The sequence below is a fragment of the Ambystoma mexicanum genome, chromosome 13, assembly GCF_040938575.1.
Source record: "Ambystoma mexicanum isolate Mex_15411 chromosome 13, UKY_AmexF1_1, whole genome shotgun sequence".
Taxonomy (NCBI): domain Eukaryota; kingdom Metazoa; phylum Chordata; class Amphibia; order Caudata; family Ambystomatidae; genus Ambystoma; species Ambystoma mexicanum.
Window position 1 is genome coordinate 731276273 of NC_090938.1, and position 24862 is coordinate 731301134.

General features: G+C 46.3%; 1 protein-coding gene across 16 annotated transcripts in view; it reads right to left on the bottom strand.

Annotated features, from left to right (window-relative positions):
• TNXB (tenascin XB) overlaps window positions 1–24862 on the bottom strand; it is a 687232-nt gene that overhangs the window by 270556 nt on the left and 391814 nt on the right. For 12 of the 16 annotated variants that reach the window (XM_069634959.1, XM_069634963.1, XM_069634962.1 and 9 more), the window contains 4 exons: window positions 19107–19490; window positions 9827–10117; window positions 5790–6074; window positions 4153–4422 (listed from right to left, as the gene is read on the bottom strand). The exons of 2 other annotated variants lie outside the window; for them this stretch is intronic. In XM_069634959.1, coding sequence (XP_069491060.1) covers window positions 4153–4422; window positions 5790–6074; window positions 9827–10117; window positions 19107–19490 — 1230 coding nt within the window. The remainder of the gene's footprint in view (window positions 1–4152; window positions 4423–5789; window positions 6075–9826; window positions 10118–19106; window positions 19491–24862) is intronic. 2 more of the 16 variants (XM_069634972.1, XM_069634973.1) reach the window with 2 other exon arrangements.

Here is a 24862-nt window from a genome sequence, read left to right on the forward strand (position 1 = left end):
TGACAAGAACTGATTTAGGTCATCGGAAGGCCAGAATGGGCATGACTGACCACTACACTTTTTTAGATCAGGAAATATTGCGAGTACAACTCATGACCTTTCCGATGCTGCTCCAGACACTGCTCTGCTGCAGAGAGCTGAAGAGGCACCAGTTACCTGAAGTCATTATGGAGAGGATTTGGAAATTGTGGAGGTACATGATGGTAGGACAGGTGGCAGAGCTAGGGAGTAATCCTGTTTGATGATGATCACAACTCAAGAGCCCTGAGTTATCTTGACTCTATTGATGGTATTAGAATGACACTTGCTTACAGAGGATGAAAGCTCCATGATGGAAGGGGTGCCACCATCTTATGCTGCAAGCCATTGGGGCTACTTGGATGTGTCTGGAGTAGTTGGATTTGTACATTTTGGTTAAGGACAGAACGTGAGTCTCTTCGAGCTGCTGAAAGATTTGGATTTGAATCATTGGCTAGCTTTGAAATTCTTAAAAGCTTGGAAGGGGTGGTAAGGAGTATGAGTTGGGGGAGATCAAATCAAACTAAGACATTTTGCTGCCATACTAAAGCCTTGCACTTTTGTAAAACTTAGTCCATTAAAGGAACAAACAGCACGTTCTCAACAATCGTAAGGTCGGAGACCCATATTCTGGAGTCTAGCCAGGCATTGCTTCTCATCTCTACTGCTGAATTAACAGCACCAGATGAAGTATGCCAAATCTGTGTTCATCTGTAACAAACACAGAGCAGCTTCTTTCCCTACTGATAGCCATGAGGTAACCCCTGAGATCACCTCAGGTGGGAGAAATCCTGCAGCCGTATCCAAAATGTCTCCATTTTGCAAACTGTGATATGCATGCCATGACAGTGGCAGCATTAAGCTAGTGAAGGAAAGTGCAGCATTTTGATATGCCATCTTGCCTTGGGTTTGCTAATGCTTAGCCCCTTAAGATGGCTGAGGAGTAGGACCCTTACCACTCATGAGTGCTACTGAAATGATAGCAGTCTGCGCTCAGAGATAGCCAGTACCAATAAAAGGCCCCTGATTAGAAACCTTGTACTTTAGGTCTAATGGCTTGGATGTGAAGAACGTAAGGCTGACACCAGGATCATATTGGACAAACTAGTAGGAAGCAGAGACACTGTATCCGGAAGCACATTTGCTCTGGGTCCTCTTACTTGGAAGGAAAAGGAGCAGAGGGCTTGTCTGAACAGTTCTAAAGGGGTCCTGAAACAGAATCCAGAGGAGATAGGATGCAGAATAGGCCAAGCCGAAATTGGAGCACGTTCCAGAGTACTTGGAGATTATGGAATGTCCTTCACAAGAGCTGCAACTGAATCCAGGTACTTTTCCGAAAGCATGATCTGTAGCAGTCTGTTTGTCCCACTCTCCACACATTCCTCAACATTGGAGTGGAGGATTTGAAACTGGAATTGCCATTGGAAAAGGCAAGTAGGCCGAAAGAACACAAGTAACATCAGTTGCCAGATGTTCATACAAAATGGCAGGTTCTAAGAATGAAGAGAGGAAGGACAATGTGGATCCAGAGTGGAACAATCCAGCAAATTTCATAATCAGCTAAACAATTTGTGAAACTCTCACCAGAACACCAAACAGATGTCCCAGAGCAACAGTGAAATACTGTGAAGCATCGAAATCCAGGGCAGAAAGCTCCAAGAGAATGGATAGTTTGACCCTCTTAATGAGGGCCTGTGAAACAAAGTAATCACCACAGAAACTTGGGAAGAGGAGCATCTCATTACCAGAGGAGAGCATCTTTCTCTCAACTCTAAAGAGTTGTTCACACTTTTCTCTTCTCTCCATTCCTTCCTTGTACTTTTATATGCTAAGAAGGGAGAACAGGGGTTGAAGAAGCCTCTGATACTGACATCGTTATTGAGAATTTCAAACCATATGCTAAGATTGGCTACTACAAAAAGTTTGCTATTTAGGCATGAGGTAGCCTCAGGAACAACTGGTAGAAATGCGTTTTGCTTTACGAAACAGCATGATGCTTTACAGAAAGATCTTACTGCAAAACCACCCCTGGATATTTACTCTGATAAACGTGGAGTTAACAGGTGGTTGCTGTAAAATACTTACCCAGTGGGAAAAAGATTTAAAGGAAAAATTGTCTGACATTCAAAGTTCTGAAGAGGAATTGGCCCAAAATCCAACAAAAGTTAAAAGGGAAATGGACGAATTAGAATGGATCTACACTATAGATACAGGGCTAAAATACAAACTAACTGGCCACCTTCAACCGCAGGTGAGGAAACTCAACGAGATACAGGACTGCATGAAGAAATTTATGCCAACAGAAAGAAACATCTTTTTACGCGCACGTCTGAACCTTCTACCGTCAAATGAAATTTTGGCGATTAGAGGCCTATCAACTGTAAACAAGTGTAGATTCTCTGAGAATCCAGACCAGACAGAAACAATAAGACAACTTCTGCTGTCGTGCCCTGGAACGCAAAACATTAGAGCACCATATCTGAAAAATCACCTGGCCTCAGCCTTCACCCATGAAGGAGAGCTTTGGTGGGCCCGCCTGATTAGCGGCGAAAAGACCTCGTGGGTCAAAACGGCAGCAAACATCTTGGACGGATACTCCTAGACAAACGAGAGGGTCAAATCAACAACTGTTAAGGAAAACTTCCTCCCCCTGATTTGCTACATAAAAGAGAAAGGAAACCTGAACCATAGATTAGAAAGCATTATGAATTTTCTTTATACATGTATCCTACTTCTTCTTCTTTCTCTTCTTTTTCTTTCTTTTTTCGACACTACTAATCTTCACCTTGTAAAAATCGCAAAAGCGATTCAATCAAGTAACAAAAAAATAAAAAAAATAATAATAATGCTTTTGTTCTGGGACCCTCGGAGGAGGCGAATTTGACTCCCCATCATGCAGAACACCCGAATGGATCAGTTCAACTTGCCTTGATTTGGTCATTCCGTACCTCGGGAACACAGGTCCAAGAGCTGGAAGCTTTCCCTTCGAGATGTACTTACCTGCATTTGTGTCCAGAGTGGATCCCCTTAAATTGGGTGGTGAAAGATCCTGGAACATAGGAATCCACCTCCATAAAAGCACCAAAAGACACCGCCAGACTTGATATCGTGCATGGTAACAAACCTCCCCATACCTAGGTCCGACAGGCATGCCACACTGGCGCGGTGTGCATCAGCTGTGCAAAACATGCTTTCCACAAGCAATTGATTGCTTGAATAGGAGTGTTTGAGGCATGCAGAGAGGGAGTAGACGCAGTTTGGGGACCTGCCAGAACAGCAGTTGAACCAAATAATTTTTTCAAAGACCACAATTAGAAAAAGAGAGTTAAAGCAATGACTAGTCACCACAACTGAGAGAAAAGGGGAGGCAACAGTTACAAAGGGTGGGACGCTCAATTCATAGGAGGTGAGGTTCATGAGGAAAGGGCCGCAAGATACTTAGCCCATTCTGACAGATTTAAAGTGACAGCACATCGTTTAGAAAGGCTTTGGAGCATGCCTGCCATAGCAGGCATGTACCAGCTAGGTTGAGAAAGAGTTAGAGCAGGGCAACAGAAAACCAGAGAAACAACGGGTCGTGAAGTGGGGGGCTTCACCCTTGAATAAAGAAGGAATGCAGGTTGTGGCGGTGAGGGTGTGCATACACTGGGAGCAAAGCAGACGAGTCGGTTTAGTAGAAGTACACCAAGGCAAGAAGGCGGACATGCAGGGTCATTGATGGTGCGAGAAGCTGGGGAGTGAAGGAGCGGCAGGGCATGTGGGGTAGAGGGGAGCACTCAGGAGCATGAGGAAGGAGTACAGGCCAGGGAGAATGTGTGCTAATAAACTGAGGAGGAAAGGAGGCGTGATGGCCATTGAGCAGAGAAAGTAAATGTAAGGGGGGAATAAGTGAGAAACGAGGCCCGTGGATCAGAGAGTGTGAACAGACTGAGACGTGAGGGTGGAGAAGACGCTATGGGTGCACTGTGGAGTAAAGGAGCACCATTAGCCATGGAGTAGAGGATGCGATTGCACCCATGAGTTAAGGAAGAGCAATGGCCGGAGAGGAGAATTTCATTGGAGAATAAAGGTGCACAAATCGGGGGACAGAAGAACTGTTTTTCTGCAATGTAAATGAACATTTCCAGCCTGTACCTGTCTTGGCCACAAGGGAAACTGGTTCACTTTGCGTATTGTTGGAAACACCATAAAGCTCGAATGTGTACGTCTCTGCAGGCTGCAGGCCAGAAACGGTGGTGCTGTGGAGCCCTGCATCCACGGGCAGAGTCTTGGACTGCCCCTGCGAATCATTGTACTGGAGGAGAAAAGAGTCAAACTCCCCATCCTGGACAACCCACGAGAGCCGGAGTGAGTCATGCGTGACATCAGCTGCCAAGAGATCCCCCAACGTGGGCGTAACTAGAGCTGCAACAAAATAGAGACAAAATGATGGCTGGCGTGATGGCCAAATGACCCAGTGGCTGTTTCCCCCGCAGGGGGCTGGGGATGACTCTCTGCAATACAAAAAGTGTTAGTGGCACAGCCATGCATTCTGTGTGCACAAGATGGTGGATGGGCAGAGTGTGGCAACATACATCTTCTGTTAGGCCCCGAATATGTCACACACCATAGCAATGCTGGGAAGCTGGATGGGACGGCGTCGTGATGATCAATTACAAAGCCAACGGCTATTTAATGCTCACCCTTTGCCCCCTTGTCAGCATCTCCCTCTTATGGACACTTAATATTCCTCAATGACTTCAGCCGTTGCTTCAGTGGGAGGGAGATTTGGGTTCCTGTCCCATCTAGCACACTTGTCTTGCAGGCAAGATTTACTGTTATCCTTATCCCCTCGTTGGAGTGAATGCCACATCCCAAATTTTGCAACTGCAAAAAAGATGATTGGTTTGGGTGTGAAGTAGGGGCCTGCCAGGACCCATTTTTAGTGAGGATAAACAACTCACCACCCCATGGCTCGTACACCAGTAGTACATAGGAGCCCATCTTCTTACTTCGGGGCAAGGAGAACGTGTTACGTACTAGGAGATGTGGAGAGATGGATCAAAAGGTGCTTCACCATGTAGACGAAAAACCTGTAAAGCAAAAGCACTTATAAGCCCCCTCTCTTCCATGCTTGGGCATTGTCTCACTATTGATTTAGGAATGTTGCCATGGGTGGAGCTGTGGAAGGCACTGCAGTTTGGACCATTCTTTTCACTTATGTCTCTCTCATGACTGGGAAGTGGCGAGGCAACTTCCTCAATGCCACCTTGAGGAGATGACCCAAGTTCTGTATAAGGAACCTGTGGTGTCCTGCAGCTCGTAATTTGGTGCAAGCAGGCAGCAAAAACAGATTCTCTAGCAGGGACCCAACCGGCCCAGATGGGAACTTCTGGCACTTACGGGTTCTGCATGGCCAACATTCACCCAGGAGCCCAGAAATTCATGGCATTGAACAAAACCTCCTCTTACTCGCTGGTCTTGAATATCTGCAAAAAAATGACCTCAAGCATTTCAGATAAAGCCAAAAAATTTGATTCTAAATAGACATAGATTTAGTTTCCCTTTAATCCCTCTACGAGCGCAACAGAGATGCTTCTGTACATTGGGATGCAGCCCCACGCCACGAGCACTGTAAATAGTGCCAGACCAAAATGAGATGAAGAAGCAGAGGTATGGAAAGCAATGGTAACAGAAACTTCTTCGCAAGGAAGGTTTCAGAGATGAGTGGTGCTTCTGCAAAGCAAATGAGAAGGGCGGATGAGCCGCCTCCCTTGTGAGAGTCCTGGTACCTGTCGTCACATTCACCGTGCTTGGCCTGGATTGCTTATCATCGGAGACACCGAACAGAGTAAAGGTATACATCGTTGCAGGCAGGAGGCCCGGAATGATGACGGAGGTCTGGTCTCCGCGAATGGTCAGTTCCTGGGTCTGGTCATCGACATCCCTGTACTGAATGAGGAAAAAGTCAAAGTCGCCGTCTTGGACCGTCCAGGAGAGCATCACCGAGTCCTCCAGGATGTCGGAAGCAGTCAAATCTTCAACTCGTGCAAGCATACCATCTCCCTCTGCTGAAGCTGGAATAAACAGAATGGGGTGTTTCACTCTTGCTTTTGCAGAGAACTGGCCATAGCTGATGGAAAATGTGTTGTTTGGGATTTATAAACCCGTAGGCCGTTAGGACGTGAAATTGATATTGTCTTGTTCGGATGAGGATAGACAGGAGGATTGGAGGGTTGGTTGCATTCTAAAAGGATGATGTGGCACAGAAGGGCTATTATTCTGCTTTCAGGTGGAACATCATATTGCCAACTCAAGCTAGGAAAATAACCAGTTTTAATGTTGAATCTTAAGCTATGGTTAAGTCACAGCAGTCTATGGACTGGGTTTAATATATTATATTGACCTCTGGGTTACATCACTGAAGGTTATGGTCTGTCTATAATGTTGAATCCCACATTGCGTTTAAGTCACACGGGTAACAGAGGGTAAGGGTCAGCTTCATATAGAATATATACCATTGCTTAAGGAACATGCTGGGATGGGCTGGTCTAACATAGCATCGGACAGTAAAGCCTCATATTAATGTAGACCGTGGGCTTGGGGCACAGAAAGACATAATCCAGTTTCAATGTGGAATCACACATTTTGGGGGTAAAGTGTTTACACAAACTTTCCCCACTTTAATGTGGAATTTTAAACTCTGGGGGCAGTGTGGAATACCAAATGGTGGGGCTAGGTCACAGAGCAATACAGAATCTCACATTTTGGGGTTAAGTCAGCCCAGGAAATACACCGATTTGTAATGTGGAATGTCACAAGCGTGAATATGACTAAATAATCTTTCTTGCCAGGGTTTATGAAAAAAAACAATGTTCCCATTTGAATGTGGGACCTTTTACTTCTGATTGAAGTTATGTCAGGCTATGGGCAAGGCTGGTTAGATAACATTAGTGTATGATTTATGACACAAGTCTCCCTTTGGCGTAAGAAACACCTGCGCATGTGATCCAACACCCCTCCACAGTGAGCAATTCATCACTGAACGGTACTGTGCAGGGATCCCTTTTCTCCTAAAGCAAGTACATGAATGGCTCTGTGTCTTGTCAGCAGTGGCATACCACAACCTGCGTGCCGCAAACATGCCAGCTACTGAAGTGAGATCTGACGCTTGCCCACAGACCTCTACTACTTGCTTTCCCTGTGGAAAAGGTCGTGTGAGGGAGGCCAGGGTGGGCATGAAATCAAAAAATACCAGGGAAATGCCAAGCCGTGCACACTGCATGTCTTTCATACCTGGCCATGGTGCCAGAAAGGTATGAATGGGAACTCAGTGCCTTGGGGAAACAGGCACTTTCAATGTCAGGATACAAGGAGGGATGGCAGCACTCCAGAGCAGCGAGGCAGGGGGCACTTGCAGGCCTATAAGGTATATTGGGAGGATGGTACTACTTCAAGGCAAGAGCTGATCACATATCGGGCTCTAGTGTTTCAGGTGCAAGTCTCTTAACACATGGGCCCTCAGCCAGATCAAACTGCCATTTAAGTGCTCAGCCCACAAGATCCCTGTAACCTGAAAGACAGCTCTGCTGTCTGTGGCATGAGCACGTAAGACATGTGTAGCCCGAGTGATAGCTCTGTTGCCTCAGGCCCAAGCCTGTAAGATCTGTGTAACCTAATGGATAGTTCTGCCAAGCCTGTCGGGTTTGTGTACCCAGAGTGATTGTGCTGCTCTATGGGGCCTGTACCTGTCATATGTGTAACCTGAGAGATATTCCACCTGTGTCTTCATATTTTAAGATCTGTGACTGGGGACACCTTAGCTGTTTGAGGTATGAGTCTCGCACTCTCTTTACGAATAACCTTAGGCAAGCCTTGAGGTAATAAGCGACTGACCCTGCCTCCATAATTAAACACTGCAGGTCCACAATACCACAGTTCTCTTATTGTTCATCCAGACCCTGGCACACGTGCCTGAGAAAGAGTGTGCCTCTGCATTGGCCACCTGAGCTAATTGCCAAAGCAATCTAGCTTTTAGGACTCCTCCTGGCTACTGTGAAGAGGTGCTTAGGTGGTGTAAGTCCTGTTAATGGAACAGGACCCAGCAAAAACCCCTCAGCCCCTCCTCCTGAGAACTGTTGATCCTTTTAACATGGCTGCCAGGGCACAGTAATCAGGCTTACAATAGAAACACTAGAGGTTGATCTACCTCATCAATACTTGGGAGGAATCAAAGTTAAGATTTGATGAGCAGATCCTGCGTATCAAGCATCACCTGGAAAGCAGGAGCTACCGCTGAGAACCGCAGAGTTAGTGTATAATATGCTGCAACTCCAACTCTCATACCAACTCCCATATGAGATGCAAACAAGAACATTTTGGCCATCATATATGACCCACTATGATGTAACTCTCCTCTAGAGGCGCCATAATGCTCCTTCACGCACATTCCTAAACACAGACTTAATGCCACATAGGTATATGTTCAATGGCACTAGTCGGCATGGGGAGTCAAAAGTAGCTCCTGGTAGCCGTTGGTGTCCAGCTGATCAGGCTGTTCTAGGTTATGAGCAGGAATTACATTGGACCCAGCAATTTGGAACCCTGCGCCACTGTAGACCTTGACAAACTGATGCCACATCTGTCTATTCAAGGGGGCATGCCCACATCTTCCGCTGTGCTAAGGGAGCAGCCTTGTGTGGCAGGGACAGTTTAAATTGAGGGAAAAGTAGGGTGTACACCTTAAACCCCATACATTGGGTGTGAGACTTGTGCACGGGACTTTGAAAGATTTTAAAACCTTCAAAAGCAATCTTGATTTGGTCCAGCCTCAATGACCCCGATCATAAATGGAGCCTTTTACCTCGGAAGGCAATCTCTCCCAAGTCCAGCCTCTACGATGTCATTTACTTTGATGCGAATCTCACACTTGAAACCAAATCTTCCTGGTAGACTATCACCTTTTGCACTTCACCCATGTCGGTGCTCTGAACTCAAGTTGATTGGAAAAGTCGGATTATACTGGGCAAGCAACATAACATGTTAGAATGTCTGAAAAAAAGTTGATTTGTGAATTTGTTTGCAGGAAAGTCAGTGTTTGACCTACATTTACTTTCATTCAGCAGGCCCATCCATTCTGGATGGTGTAGTCTTGCCTCACCTTCATCGGTTTACAATTACACAGGGCAGTTAAAGATTAATGGCCCGACTGTGATTCATGGCGACCAAGAATGGGCTAACTCTGGGCATTTTAGTCACTTTCAGAGAGGTTTCTTGATTGGCATCCTCCTGTAGGCTGGATGCTCCTGTTTGGATCTAACAGAGCAAGAGAGTGGGTAATCCCCGGTGAAACCTTGGCTATTCCCATCAGCTGCCTATGTCTATATCTTGGATGTAAATACACGAATATTGCTTGGAGGAAGCTAGAGATTATCTGGGAAAAGTGTCATATTCTATTCTACATTACAACGCATATGGCCTCCCCTTTTTAAATTCACTAATCATCGCCATTGCTAGATGTTAGTCTTATATGTGAAACTATTGATGGCAACAATTGCAGAACGACTTTGGCTGTGAGGGAAAGGGTTCAACATTTTAATTAGTCCCTATACAACTGCGTGCCACAGTCCTGGGCTTTCATTCAGCAAACCCATGCATTCTGGATGATGAAGTCTTGCCTCCCTTTCATCTGTCCTACAGGACTACAGGTTTCAGAGCCAATGACTTGGAAAATGAATGCCCTGGAATGGATTGTGGCGACCCAGAGATGCTTAGTCATCATGCCTCCCTATGCGTCGGTAGAACATGGGTAGTTGCTGGAAGAGTGTACCTGTTGTCACTGTGGTCTTGAGGGCCCGGGACAGTTGCCCCTTGCGGACTCCATAGAGGGAGATGGTGTACTCCGTGCCAGCGTCCAAATCTCTGATGGCTGTGGCCCGTTGGTCCCCAGGCACTGATGTCTCCTGAGAGCCCAGCCGACCTCCAACGTCTTCATAGCGCACGAGGAATGAGTCGAATACCCCTTTCCTCGCCTTCCAGCCCAAGCCAAAACCATCTTCTGCTATACTGGTAACAGCCAAGCCTCCCAGAAGGGTTGGGGTCTCGTGAGGCTTCCTAGCAGCTGTAATTGGATCACACACGCGTCAGTAAGGGAAAGGAAAACACTGCTGCCAACTGCTCTTAAAACGTCCTCCAGATCCCACCCATTGGGGTACATCTGCCAAATTCCTACGTGTTACTGCAAGCAATCCAACATTGTTTGTCCACACTAACAATGCATTGTGGGTGTTGATTAGACTCTTTGGGGTTGGGCCGGCTTGACAGTACCCATTAACATATAGGTGAAAAGTGGTTGACTTAATAGGTATGGTACGGTTTACATGGTTATCAGATTTTGTCCAAGCCCAGCCAGGGGTTTTGTAGTCATTAGGAAGGAAAGCATACAAGTACCACAATGCACATAGTCTATAAAACCTTTGAAAATCAAGACCATGTTGGCTGAAGTGTAAAACGTGCACTCTTTTGTGTAGGCACCTGTTGTTTCTTAGCTCTTGTGTGCAGGCGCACAAGTGTGATATCTTGGGCATTCTAACATATGTCAACTCCAACCTTGGGCGCAAAGTCTGATCTCTTAAATTCACATGTGCATTGAGTTCAATCTCTCATTTGCACATGCTCACCGAGTCTGACCTCTTGCCTGCACACACCCACACATTGTGCATTACTGACCTCTTATGTGCACACCAAGTCTGATCTCAAGTGCACATTCATATTGAGTCCAATGTCTTTTCCACTAAAGGTCATGACTCTTCCACTGCAAGTAAAACTTTGAAGAGAGTAGGACATTCCGCATTAGGCAGAGCAGTGGACAAATCCTTCGCCATCAACTGTTGGTCACTCTGTGTACCAGGGTTATGAGAGGCTGGCATAGTTATGAAAATGACCAGGGCTGCATAGGGAAACCTGCCCCCCATCTCCCAGGGAATCATCTGTAGACAGCTGCGTAATGGTAGATGGTCTTCTAACATACAGTACAATTTCAGTAATCAACCAATACAAGGTGCCATGGTCCATGGAGGGCCACAGCACAATGTTGTACAATGTTGTACATACTAGAAGAATTGGTACACGTCCTATCATCGACACCCATTTTGTCAACAGGTGTTTTTCCAAACAATTTATGCCGAAAAACGCATTACATTTGGGGTGGGTGTCGGAAATGGCATATAAAGGGTAGGGGCGTTGGGAACAGTAAAAAATAGGGGGAGGAGGAAGGTTTGTGGGGGGAGCACCCGAAAATAAAATAAAATACATTTCAATTAGTTTGTTCAGCAAAAATTGTTTGGCAAAACACCCATCCAAAAACCGGGTGTTGATGATATGACATAGAGACGAAGAATTGACTATGAGTACCACAATGCACTGCATGGGAGCTATAACCGCTGGACTAAGAATTGGTCCTCAGCAGCCTTTGTTCTCTAACATTGCACAGATGCATGCTGGGATGGTCAGCAATTCTCCTCTCAAATAAAAGCTTCTGCTACGATAAGGGGAATTATTATTGGGATCTCCTCCTAATGTTCTGCAATGTTGTGCTTGAGTCTGTTGAAATGTCCTGCGACACAAAGACAATTCCGCAGCTACCGCACGCTGCCATCCCCAGCTATTCAGAAACCATTGTCTATTGGTGATGAAAAGCATTGATCACTATGGATGGTAAAATACAACCAAAGGTTCATCTGAAACAGCGTGAGACAGAAGGATGCAGTTAGCAGGACGATACATCTAACTCTTAAAGATTATTTCCTACAGGAATGACTTTCTCAGATTTCAATGAGATATTTTTAAGGAAATATATAAATGTCATTAAATTTCCACAGAAGTGTAACAACTTCATGCGATATATGATATGATATCGTTGGAAATCTAGATTTTCATTTTATTTAGGAATTCCTTTAGAAGTCTATGGGCCTCATTACGACCCTGGCGGAAAGTTACCGCCAGGGCCGTGACTTTACCGCCATGGTGCTAACTACGTTAACACCATGGCGGTAAGGGGATTTACCGCCCCATTCCGACCTTGGCGGGGCGGTAAATCCCCAATCCCCATTTACCCTTCCCCATTCCCATTTTTGCCCCATAGGGCATAATGGGAGTGGGGAAGGCGTTAATTACGCCACCGTAAATTACGGTGGCGTAATTAACACCAAGTTCCCTTACCGCCATGGATTTTTACACCCGCTAAAAGCAGGTGTAAAATCCGCCATGGCGGAAAGGGAACTCGTGATTGGCGGTAAGGGGTCGGCGCAGCTAACGATGGCGCTAACCCCTTACCGCCAGGGTCGTAATGAGGCCCTATAAGTTAGCCAGTTGCTTGAGAGAACCCTGGAAAACTTGAATTAGACAGATCTCAGAACCATGAAGGCTGACAGAGCCGAACATGCATTCAGAGAAGGATAACATGATTATCATTGTATTGGGAGATAAAAACAACCTTTTGTCAAATGCTCAGAGACAAGAGCAGTTCAGTTTGCAATTTGACTTATGCAAGCAAGAAGGAAATTTGCTACCAGGTAGGACTATAAAAGAGAGCTCAGGCTGAAAGGATCTCAAGCAGTGCTGCAGCAGGAAGTGCTCCATTCCTCAAATGCTAGATATTGGGGCCTGGATCTTGAAGGAGGTTGTTAGTTACATTTCTGAGGCCCATGATTAGCTGCAGGATTAGAAATATCAAACAATGAAGACATCCATGGATACTAGGATACTAAAGACTTGTAGCAGGTATGGCCTCAGTGACATGGTGCACAACCCACCAACGGGAGAGCTTGCCAATGTCCTAAATCTTCCACATTTGCTATCTGGCGCCATATTGTAAGGCCTGCTACATCTTTTTGTCTTCCTACAGCATTCCTGCTGTATGGGTGGGGTTGAACAAAAACACAGATGGTATGCCTCCAAATGTCTCGGCTGCGCCTGATCACTAGTGATATGAATATGGTCCAACAAAGCAAAGAATGCTGGAAATCCTCACATTTTATTAATCTATGTGTTGCTAAAAATAGATGATGCTTTTCTGACCAAACATCCATTTGAACCAAGTCTTCAACACTTTTACTTGTAATAGGGGTTCCCAGGCATCCTCTCAAAAGCAAAATCCTGTTGAGTGGTTGTTTGCAATGTATAGCAGGGGCTTCACCGGAAACACAATGCTAAAGCCACTGTGGGTGGCAGATTGCACCCATAATGTATTTGTATGCCAATATACTATCTAAGGTCATCGTACACTGTCCCTTGCGCGGGTGATCAACCAACCATCGAATCCTCTAATCAGTGGAGAGCCATATATGTGTTGTAATAATTTGTAGTCCCCAGTGGTGATTTGTAATCTTTTATGTTTGCTAAGAGTTGCAAGTAATCAGCGTTCTCAGCTACCATTCAAGATGCATGATTAATGTACACGTTAGATTTAGCCATGCTTAATCATGGAAGAGATGAAAGCAACTAGGATACAAAGTCTTGCCAAGACTCTGCCTCGTCTTTCTTGCTAGCTTTCATTCTTAGACTTTACGTCTGGCCCACCCTAGCAGGTTCTGCCAGCTGAGTCCCTAATGGTGAGCCATATGTTGCCAATCCTTAGAAATAAGACATCCCATTATTATAATGTACAAACCAAAGCGTGCTTCCTCCAGCATGAAATTATGTCTGAGCCCCAAACCAAAAATGATCTTAGTTGGGTTCCTCCCCACTTCATGTCCAGTGGTTGTGGAGACAGTCATACATTCGTAATCCCTGCATTCTCCTAATGGAGGGCACTAGCAAAACAAGCAAAGATGTTCTGCAGATACTAAACCACACTTAAGCCATGTTCTTTTTTTCTTCCATCGCACATTGCTGGCAATTTGGATGTGTACCGTAGAGACACGTCGAGGTAAATCAATGCTATTTCTAGATTAGCTAGATACACTATTTTGTGTGCTATTAGTAGAACGTCAGCCATTATATTAATTGGGATATGCAAGATCAGCTTGTCTGTGTATGCCCCTGTGTTGTCCACCTTCATCTAAGCCCTCCCACTACCTTTAACTTCAATCTAAGCTTAGCAGCCAACTACACATGTCCTCTAAATCCATCAGCCACCTTCATCCTCCACGTAATGTCGCCATTCAGCTTCAACAAACGCTTATGCTTAAAAGACAAATTCATCTTTCAACACACTGCCACGTCCCTAACTGCCTTCAAATTGCATCTAGGATCCACAGGCACCTTAATCATGCCTCTAAGTTCTTGCATTGTTTTGATTTCCCACTAAACTCATTCAGCACCTTTACTGGTACCCTAACCTCATAGCAACTTCCCTCTACGCCCAGTAGCTTCCATCAATTTCTCTCTAACATCACCAGCCAACGCCCACTTCATTTTAAACTCGCCAGCTACTATCAATGTCTAGCTAGGCGAATCAGCAAGCTAGAATGTGTCTAAACTCGCCAGCTGCCTCAAACCTCCATGCAAGCTCACACGCCAGCCACATTTCCAGCTAAGGTTTACAGCCACCATCATCTAAGCTCACCACAGCCAGCTTCAACTTTCACTTAAGCTTCCCAACCATTTTTAAATCCCGTATAATCTTGCCATTTGCCTTTAATACTTTCCTAGACTTACTGGATCCCTTCAACTTCAATGCAAGCTTTACCAGCTAAACTCAACTTCCATCTAAGCACTGCAGCGACCGTAAAGTTGTATGTAAGCACTTAAACTGCATTCAACTTCACTTTAATCTCACCAAACAGCTACATTTTCCATCAAAACTCACCTGCAAAAATCACCTCCCATCTAAGCATTTCAGCTGCCGTCAACTTCCATCTAAGCTGACGAGTCAGCTTTAACTTCCTTGCAAACTTGCCTGCTGGCTTCATTCTCCCTTTACTTAACCTGTTTTTCAAGCCTTTAATGGCTCTGTAGCCTGGCCAGAATCTAGATAAGCATGTTTCCATGATCTGTAATTTACATCGGCTTGGTCCATTCTTTCCCCTAGAATTAACAAGTTTTCCATTGAGCATGAAGGCACCTCCAGGTCATTCGATGTCCAGCACTCGTTACATAATGGCCTTTAATTCTCTTCTTATTAGAGAACTCCACCCTGTACCAAAGAAGCACCACCAACAGATGCCTTTTCATTATTTTCTTTAGACCTTCTTTTAACTAAAATAATAATACTTTTTAAAATTAAAGCTTAGGGTCACTTCTTGGAACTTTCTATAATTGCAAACAGGTGCACATTTAAACCAAGTCAAGGATTAAAGGCTGAGTTGGGCGTGCCAGAATCTGAACATGAAACACGCAGGTCGCACTTAAAGCGTTGAAGTAAGCACATTAAGCAAGTGCGGTGTCTTACAGTTTTACTGACGGTGCATGGATCATGTCTACGCAACCTGTTTTTCAGCACTTTAGAGTCCATCTGACATAGGTGCTTGAGAAATGTGGATACAATAAAACCATATACGACAAATAGACCCAAACAAGAAACACCTGAGTCGTCCAGCTGTTCGGATGCATAGGGATTGGACAAAAAAGAAGGTAGAACTTCCTAAACAAGCTCACACAGAGGTCATCTGATCCGTTCTCGTGCTGGGAACTTATTGAGACCAAGCAAAGAAGAAGGTCCCACTTACCAAAGAAGCCTCACAGTGGACATCTGAGCCCTCTGGCAGATGGGACTGAGCCAGGCCTGGTAAGGATGTGAACCTGCTTACTATAGAAGCCCCATACGGGGGAAATCTAAGTCCTTGGCTATTGGGACTAATTGAGAATGGGCAAAGAAGGACCCACCTACTACACAAACCTACAGAGAGGACATCTGAACCCTCCAGATGCTGGGGACTCATTTAGACTCAACATAGATGGACGTTCCACTTAAGGCTTGGTTTTCGGAAACTCTACACATTTAAAGGCCCAGTTGACCAGTGGATGGAAATAAAATCGGATTCCATTAAGTTTCTACATTACCCTTTTGGAATGTGAGGCATTTTCACAATGCAGTGTTTGTTCTTTAGATCAGAAAATGACTTCTGTCCTATTCATCAAAGCTTCCCAGCGACAAGCTTGTAGTGCCAGTTCCTATCACTCCTCTTACCCCACCTTGCAAATTCTGGTCGCCACATACCAGCAACTGACATCAATGGCATCGCGCCTCCAGATTCTAGTCTACTGGTTACTTGAAGCGCACAGTGGCTACACTTCAGACAAGGATACTGCTCTGTGAAGTCACACCAATGATAGTGGCTTGCAATATAAAACTCCTTTGACATTGACGCCCTCCTGGGCATTGAAAAGTAGGATGCCTTCATTGCACTCTTTCAATTACTTTCATTACTCTCGCCTTCGTAATGAAGAGCAGAATGGCTTCCAATCCGCTCTCGTGGGCATGGAAGTGCAGGATGGCAACACATAGTAACTGCTGTGTGGGGAAAGGAAGTGGAATTCCACTACTTTCTCCGATAGTAACTCCTACTCTCATCAGGCTGGCAGCAAGTAGAACGGCACCTACTGATAAGCAGGGGGTAGCGTATGATGGCTCCATCAATTTGTCCACGGTGAGGAAGAACTGATGGCTCCACTACTCTCCTTACCACAGTCCCATCACAACGCCTCTTTGCCCACTTGGGCATGCTTGCACTGCATGGAAAGGAGATGGCACAGCTGCTGATGCTATTGCTCAGTGTTCTTAATCAGTCATCTCCCACAAACAGCAACCTGGTTTCAAACAAGTGCCTCGAGGAGGCTCAATTGACAGCGGGAGGCAAGGTCCAAACCAATCTCTGTTGGACACTGTGAAGAGCAGATTGAGAAGCAATCGACACAGCCTATCACATCATCAGTATGGTGATGACATGCCAATCGAGGGCAGCACTGAGTCAAGGTTGGGTGCCCCATCTCACTTCCTAAATCCACTAAAGATATTGAAAAGAATTGTATAACCCTAGCGCATGAGGAGGATAAAATATTTCTGTTTGAGGATGGGGCAGAGTCTACAGGGGGTCCAACTGATTAATGTGGGTCATACACCCCATGTCATCAGGCCCACACCTTTGGTGTCCCTTTTTGCCAGAGGCTTAACATCCGAGCCCAGTTTGCTGTTAGGGGCGGCATTAGATGTTAACATTCTTCAGGGCACTCGACTCGGACCTGGGATTTTTGAACCATGTCTTTATAGCAACAGGTCTAGCTGATGCTTGAATGATGAGGGTTCCTAGTGATAGCCTCGACATCCAAAGCATCGAATGCAAAAGCCTCGAAAAAAATGTTTCGAAAAAATTCATTTTTTTTCTTTTTTTTTTTAAATGGGGACTCCCCCCAAGACCCGTTTTAACCAAAAAAAAAAAACCTTTACCTACAAAAAAAATGCATTTTTTCGATGCATTTTCTTTCGAGGCTTTTGCATTCGATGCTTTATATTTGAGGGAATCACTGGACACCATGATGAGCCAAGTCTCTTGCTTTAAGCACATCGCCCATAGAGCATTGCCATCTGTACTCCTAGAGGCGAATTCACTGTGGACATTGTGGCTTATAAACAGCTACAAAGGTCAGGACCGCCTGAGTAAACTGGGTTGATTTTCACCTAAATGTTGTAGGAAGTACCCGCTTGACCTCACAATCTGTCCCTCTAATGTGAACCAAGAAACTGTATTCCAGTTTGAAAGGCAGTTCTCTGGCACTCATCCGGGTGTGTGGCATGCATTCCTGCCACCACCCAGGATCCATACCAAGTTTTTGGGGTGTTCCCAAATTGTTTGCTTTTTATTGTAATATTTAGCTTTGTGTGCTTTTTATATCTGTAAAGTGTTTTGTTATTATTTTAAGTGTGGGTTTCATGGGCAGGTTGATGATTGCACTAACAGAATGAAAGCGAAGGTCACGAAATAAGTATTTATGAGGATATGCGAGTCCCAGAATGCATCTGTGCCTCAGTTAGGAAAGACTGCCTGAGTAGTGTCCCACCACAGTGCGATCACCAAATCCCAACTTTATCATTTTGCAAGCATAGAGTTATCGTAGTAGAAATGGGCCATGGTTGACCAGAGCAGTCCATGTAACTAGGCTACCACTTGCCCAGTCCTGGACTTCCTTTTTTACATCTTTTGCAGAAGATGAGGAAACACATTTGTTCACTTGGAGTTAACTGAGGAAAGCTGAAACTAGGAACAGTGGTGCCTGGTGAGATAAAGTCTTCTTCTTACCAGCAGGCCCTCTGTCTCCAGAATAAGCTGTCTGCCTACAGATGGCATGGCATACATATCTGCATTAGACACCTACATCTCCATTCTCGATGGGGGAAGCACAGAGACAAGCCTGAACAGGTTATTCCACGCCTTTCTATGCATTGCACCCCATTTTCATGGATTCCCTGCCGTGTATGCAACCCCCACATGAAACCTCCTAAAGCGGTGTTCGCGCACCACAAAGGGTAACGAATTTCGATTCCCACAGAGCAACTTGCAGACCATGCCCACTGTTCCCAGACCAGGAACAAGCAGGCACAGTCCGTAGCGATCAGTGGCGCAATGACGACCCCATGTCTTTGCCATGGCGACTGCCATCGTTTACTCCTGCGTGCATGCATTGCTCCAGATTCACCGCATGCAGTGGTGAAGTTGCCAGAAGCTGGGATCTGCCCTGACTCCTGTGCCTTTCACCACTGCATGCAGTGGACACCAGAAACCAGAGGAATGAGCCCAAGCCGAGAGATGCAGTAGTGGTCGGGCTCACTCCCCTGGATTGTCAATGCTTTGAGAATTAATCTGTTGGTGTCTAATGTAGTAGCGCTGTGTGGGGTGGTTAGATGCCCCGGGACCTGTCAACTTCATGGCATAGTGCCTCTTGGTTTCCAGAGCCCACCCACCATTCTGAAAATATAAATAAATGAACATGTTAGCTTTTACAGTGAAAAAAGTTTAACACTTAAACATGTAACAGAACTGCAGGTGTATCATGGTTTCCAGGAGCCTGTAGAGAAGAAGTAAGCGTTAGCTCTGCAAAAGGAAGAGACATAACTGCAACGACTTTCCTCCAGTTCACCTATAGGACAGAGAAACACTTTTACGTTAGGTTACCTGTCTTTGCCTTAGTCATGACTGGCAGCGTATGGACGCCTTCTGATACCCCACGCAGCTGTATCTCATATTCCGCGCCTGGCTGAAGGGCAGAGAGCTCAGTCGTGCGTTGGTCGCCTGGAACGAGGACCTCGGTCGGCACAGGGGCTGCACTGCCATTGTAACTGATGGAAAAGTGGTCAAAGACTCCGGGGTCTGCCCTCCAGGAGAGGGTAATTCTGTCAGAGGCGATGCCCGTCACGGAGAGGTCACCCAAGTGGGCTTCAGTGCTGGCAGAGTGTGGCTCTGCCGCTGAATCACCGCGAGGCGGTTGGGTGGTTGGTGCGCCAGTCTGGGGAGTCGGAGGCTCATCACTGGCTGAGGACGTTGGGCCGGGGTCTGGAGCTGATACAACAGAAAGAGTTGAGAACCAAGGAGAGACCAAAGCTCTGCAAGACCTACATTGTTGACATTGAGCGCACACCCACTTCGTGCCGTGCTTGGTGCCTAGCATGCAACTTTGTGACATGCACGCATATTGCCACCCCACTTACGCAATAACCTTAGGAGGGGATGCTAATATTTGTACATTACAGCTGCTGAGGTGCCTTGTTTGATAATAAGGGTTGTTCTCCTGCACAGATCGCAGGGGAAGCGAAGACACAACAGTATCCCTGGATAAAAGATCATAAAGCAGTGGCTAGTGTTAATATACATCACAAATCCTTTTGAACTATTTCCTTCACTCTCCTTTTCACAACGGGCAATTTAGGGACATTCCGGTGGGTCACTGCACTTCAGCAAATGGCCAGTGGAGTAACGTTGCTGAAAATGTTGGGGGGGACATGTCATCTGAAAAAAAAAAATGCCCCATTCAAATGAATGGGGACAAACTCGTGTGCCATGAAAGTTGGGGGGGACAATCACCCCCGTCGCCCCCTAAAATTACGCCCATGCAAAAATGGCCACCTCTGAAAACGAGAGCTCGAGTGATGGGCTCTGGCCTGAGAATCATCGCTTTTTATTATATAACTAGGCAATGTTAGCGCAATGCGACTTGTGTGCATCCTCGGCATTAAACCTCAGTGCCTGAAACGTGTGAAGAGAAACAAGTTAACCAATAGTGACTATATGGGACTTTAGCGAATGAGGTAGCGTTGGCTATTAATCATAACGGGGATGTCTTGCATTTTAGAAATGCTCAACAACCCCCCACTAGGTACTTGTACAGTTTCAGGTGCATGGTGCCCTGGATATGTGATGCCGCCTTTGGCCTAAGGATACGTCATGGACTGACACCCAGCAAGGCCTGCTCTACTGCAGGTACGTATGATCCGCAAGGGTCAGGTCTAGCTCTAATAAACAGCTGGCGATCCTGGTGGAAAGAGGATCATAGCCAAACAGAGGGTCTCCCACTAATGAAAGAAATTTGACTCCATTTCTGAAAAGCTACTGGTCAATTCGACCCCCTCCTCCCAGCATGCATTTGGCTCCAGAGATTTGGTGTAATCATATGCTGCTGCTGTCCCTTGAGACCACATTTATTTCAAAAAGGCCCCCGACCATTAAAGCTCCTTCCCTCCTACCTCTACTGTAGAATGTTTATCTGGTCCCTCTATTCAACATTTGAATGAGCTTTGCAGTCTCCCTACAGTCATGCAAGGGTGACATTCAGAGGTGTTCACTGAGGGTATGGGAGGCTGGTAGCAATTTGTCATATTCCAAGAATACCTCATGACCATACAATCTTGGATGAGAATCATCATTTACAGAAAAACTGTTCAAGGGCCGAGGGCAAGGAATCAATATTGGCCCCAATCCATTTGTATTTGATTCTATGTGGTTTCATCGAATTAAATGATATTAGCATAATTGATCTAAAAACATTTCACCTAAAACATTTGATCGAATTTATCTGACCTTTTATTCGGTCAAATTTAATTAAAAATATATATGGGGTGGACAAGGATATAGATTAGGTTGAGGGGAAGTGGGGTGCAGGGTGTCTCCCCCTACATTTTAGACTGAAAAAAAGGTTAAATAAATTAGATCAAATGTGATTAGGTCAAATAGACCCAAACCAAATAAATTGCTATGTGGTAATTAACTTCATGGTAGGTTTCTTCATGCCTTTTTTTCTGTTAATAGGGGGTTTCCCCAAACACGTCTCAACACCCCACCCACCATCAGCCCTACCCTGCACACCCGCACCCCACATTATATACCTATCTGATTTACACTACACCCATGCAGAACCCTACCACGAAGTAACGCATCATGTAGTGATTTATTCCGAAGAAAACACGGTACACATTCCATTCCTCTACTGCGAGGACTTTCCTTCTCACTGAGCAAAATAAGTAGTACATCTGGGATTTGTATGCTGTCTCAGGTGAATGCAGTTCTGAGAAGTTGCTCTCTTCACCTCACAGCTCTAAGGAGCATAGCCCCTCGCTTGCCCTTTAAGCATTGGATATTAGAGGTACGGCCAGCAGTTTACTGCAAACTGAACCATGTTGAGGCCCTATGCAGCGGTCTTCCATCATATTCAATCGACAGTCATCAGAGAATACAAAAGGCAGCATTGTGTCTGATCTGCGTGTGTCTAAGAAGAATCATGAATCTGCAGCTAGAACATCCTTACACTGGCTGGAGGTTCATAGACTGGGGTTCATCCAATGAGCTCGCCTTGCCTATAAATGCATCACCCCACTTGCCCCTGCATGCATTACTACTGCTCCTCCATGCAAGAATTAATAGAATGATCAGGAGTAGGAGGAGATAGAAGATTAATTGATTTGTTATTTAGTATGCGCCTACACACAAGTATTTCAAGGCGCAACCAGGCAAGGGAGGGGGAACAATGGAAGACAAGACACATGATTTTACTAGGCCTAGTGTCAATTAGCTCATGCAAGTGTGCGCAACAAGACGTGCAGTGGTGAGGGTACAGGGGGAAGTGCACCAGAGCAGCAGGGCTCTGAGTTAAGTGCAAGGACGGCTGGGGCTGCAGGGAGCAACCCAGCCAGGTAGTGCAATGTAAGCCTGGCAGAGGTGCAAGGTGGGCCAGGTGGTAATTGCAGGGGGACTGGTCGGGGGTGGGCGGGCTGGTGCCTTGTAGGACTCAGAGGACACCAAGCAGCCAATCAGCAGACGGATGAAGGAGCAAGGGTAGGTTAGCAGGAGAGAGAGCGTGAGAAAGAGGAGGAGTAAAGGAATGTCTTGAGGAGCTTCCGGAACTTAAGGTGATCCGGCTCAAGGCAGAGAGAGGCAGGGAGGCCATTCCAGAGGGAGGCACCTGCAGAGGAGAGAGATCTACCACCCCACTCCCCCATTCCATGCTTGGAGAGGCATCTGGCCCACAGAGAGTTAGAGGTAGATGAGCAGAGGGCTCTAGAAGGAAGGTATTTAGGAAGAGATAGTTGGAGATAGCGTGGGCCAAGGCCACAGAAAGCCTTGTGGACGATGCAGAGGGTCTTGAACATGATCCTTGCAGCCACAGGCAGACAGTGGAGGGATTTTAGGGCTGGAGAGATGTGGTCCCTGGGCTTGAGGCCAAGGATACGTCTTGCTGTCCTGTTCTGGATGAGTTGAAGAGGGCAAAGAGTAGAGTTAGGCAGATTGAGAGGCTGTTGCAATAGTCCAGCCCAGAGAGAACCAGAGCTCTGGAGACAGTGTGCTTCTGGGGAAGGTGAGAAAAGGGAGAATATCTCTGAGGAGGTGCAGATGGAAATGGGCCTTCTTGGCAAGGTTAGTGATGTGGGGAGAGGAGAGAGTGGCGTTGAGGATGACCCCTAGGTTTTTGCCTCACAATAGGATGGGGAAAGAGTGCCCAAGGAGGGCAGCTAGAGTGAGGGAGGAAAAGCAGGAGCAGGGGTCAAAATGAGAAGGATCTCAGTCTTAGTGGCATTACGACAGAGATCATTAGAGGTGAACCATGCCTGAATAGCGAATAGACAGTTAGGGATGAGCGAAGAGGGGTCTGAGGGTAGCCTGAAAGAGGGCTGCGTGTCATCTGCATAACACGGAAAGTTAGAGGAAAAGGTAGAGATCAGGAGCGACAGAGAGGCCAGAGAGACATTGAAGAGCCAGGGTGAGAGGATACAACCCCGGGGAACACCACATGTTGAGAGCGAGGTGGCGGAGAGAAAGGACCCAAGCTGAACCTGGGTGGGTCGGTCAAAGAGGAAGGAGATCAGCCACATGAGGGCCTGATCGGTGATGCCCGGGGTCTTGCAGAAATGATTACTCAGGATGGCGTGGTTGACCGTGTCAGATACAGAGGAAAGTTTAAGGAGAATGAGGACAAAGGGAGAGCTGGATTCAAGGTTAGAGAGCAGGTCTTCACAGGTGTTCAGGAGAGCAGTTTCCATGCCTCTGGATGCTCCGAAGCCAGACTGATGGTCATGAAGACAACTAACAGATTCAGTGTAGAGGGTTAGCTGGGAGATAGCCAACTTCTCCAGGAGTTTTCCCAGGAAAGGGGTGGTAGAGATCAGGTGATAGTTTGCCGGAATGGAGGGGTCGACAGAAGGCTTTTATAGTAGAGGGTGCACAAGGGGCGAAGGAGTGATTACAGAAATCGGTCAAGGCTGGAGTGAGATAGACAAAGTTGTCCTTAATGGTTCTGGAGGAGCAGGACATCACCTCTTTGGATGAGACTTTCATAGAGTGTACTTCTCTAGAAACATCATCAGGTGTCAAAAGAGCGACGGAGTAGAAAAGGAGGGCCAGTCAAAGAGGGCCTGAGAGAGGTAGAGAGCGAGAGAGGAGAAGGAAAGGGAGTATGGACAGGATGTCCTGGGTTTTAGTGGTGAAATGAGAAGCCAAAGCCGTGCAGAGGGCTTGGATGGGTGTAGAAGAGGTAGATACTTCAGTAGGATTGGCCAGCTCCTTGCAGATTTTGAAAAGTTCTGCCGTGTTGTTAGAGGCCGCAGAGATGCAGACTTCAATATGGACCCTCTTCTTAGAAACGATGGAGTGTCTGTATTGCCTTTGGAGCAGGCGGTAGGCCAGTTTGTCAGAGGGTGCACGTGATGCCCCGCACTTCCGCTCAGCTACTCTGCACTTGCGTTTCAGAGCAGCCAGATCAGAGTTGTACCGAAAGTTGCACTTGGTGGCAGGCTTCAGGCGGATCCTCATGACAAGGGCAAGGATCTCCAGAATGTTAGAGATTGAAAGGTGTAGGTTGGGAAGGGATGTGTCAGAGTCAGCTGCAGGAGTAGGTGGGGGAGAGAAAGTGGAGGCAAAGGTGGCCACTGACACTTGCTGCATAGGTCGAATGACCACAAAGGAAGGTGGCAGTGCTGGGTGGGGCTTTTGCAAAGGGACAGGAAGCTTCAAGTGAGAAGAAAGAAGGAAGTGGTCAGTCCAGGAGAGAGGCGTAGTAAGAGGATTGGAGAGAGGGATTTCTGAAGAGATGAGAACATCCAAGGTGTGTCCTGCTCAGTGTGTCGGACCAGAGGGTAGAATTGAGAGGGAAAGAGAGTCACATAGGTTGTGGAAAAGCCCAGAGAAGGGATCTGAGGAGTCCAGGTGGATGTTGAGATCCCCAAGGAGGAGAAGCTTGAGAGGTAGAGGAATGGAGAGAGGAGGTGATGTCAGCCCATTCATTGAGGAAGAGGGTCACCTGGCCAGGTGGACTGTAGATGGTGCCCAAGGTCAGAGAGAGGACAGGAGAGATAGAGAGCCTGCAGACCAGCCATTCAAAGGAGGAATAGGTCTGAGTGGAGATGATGGAAGCAGGGATTCACTCAGGAAAGATCAGGGCCACTCCA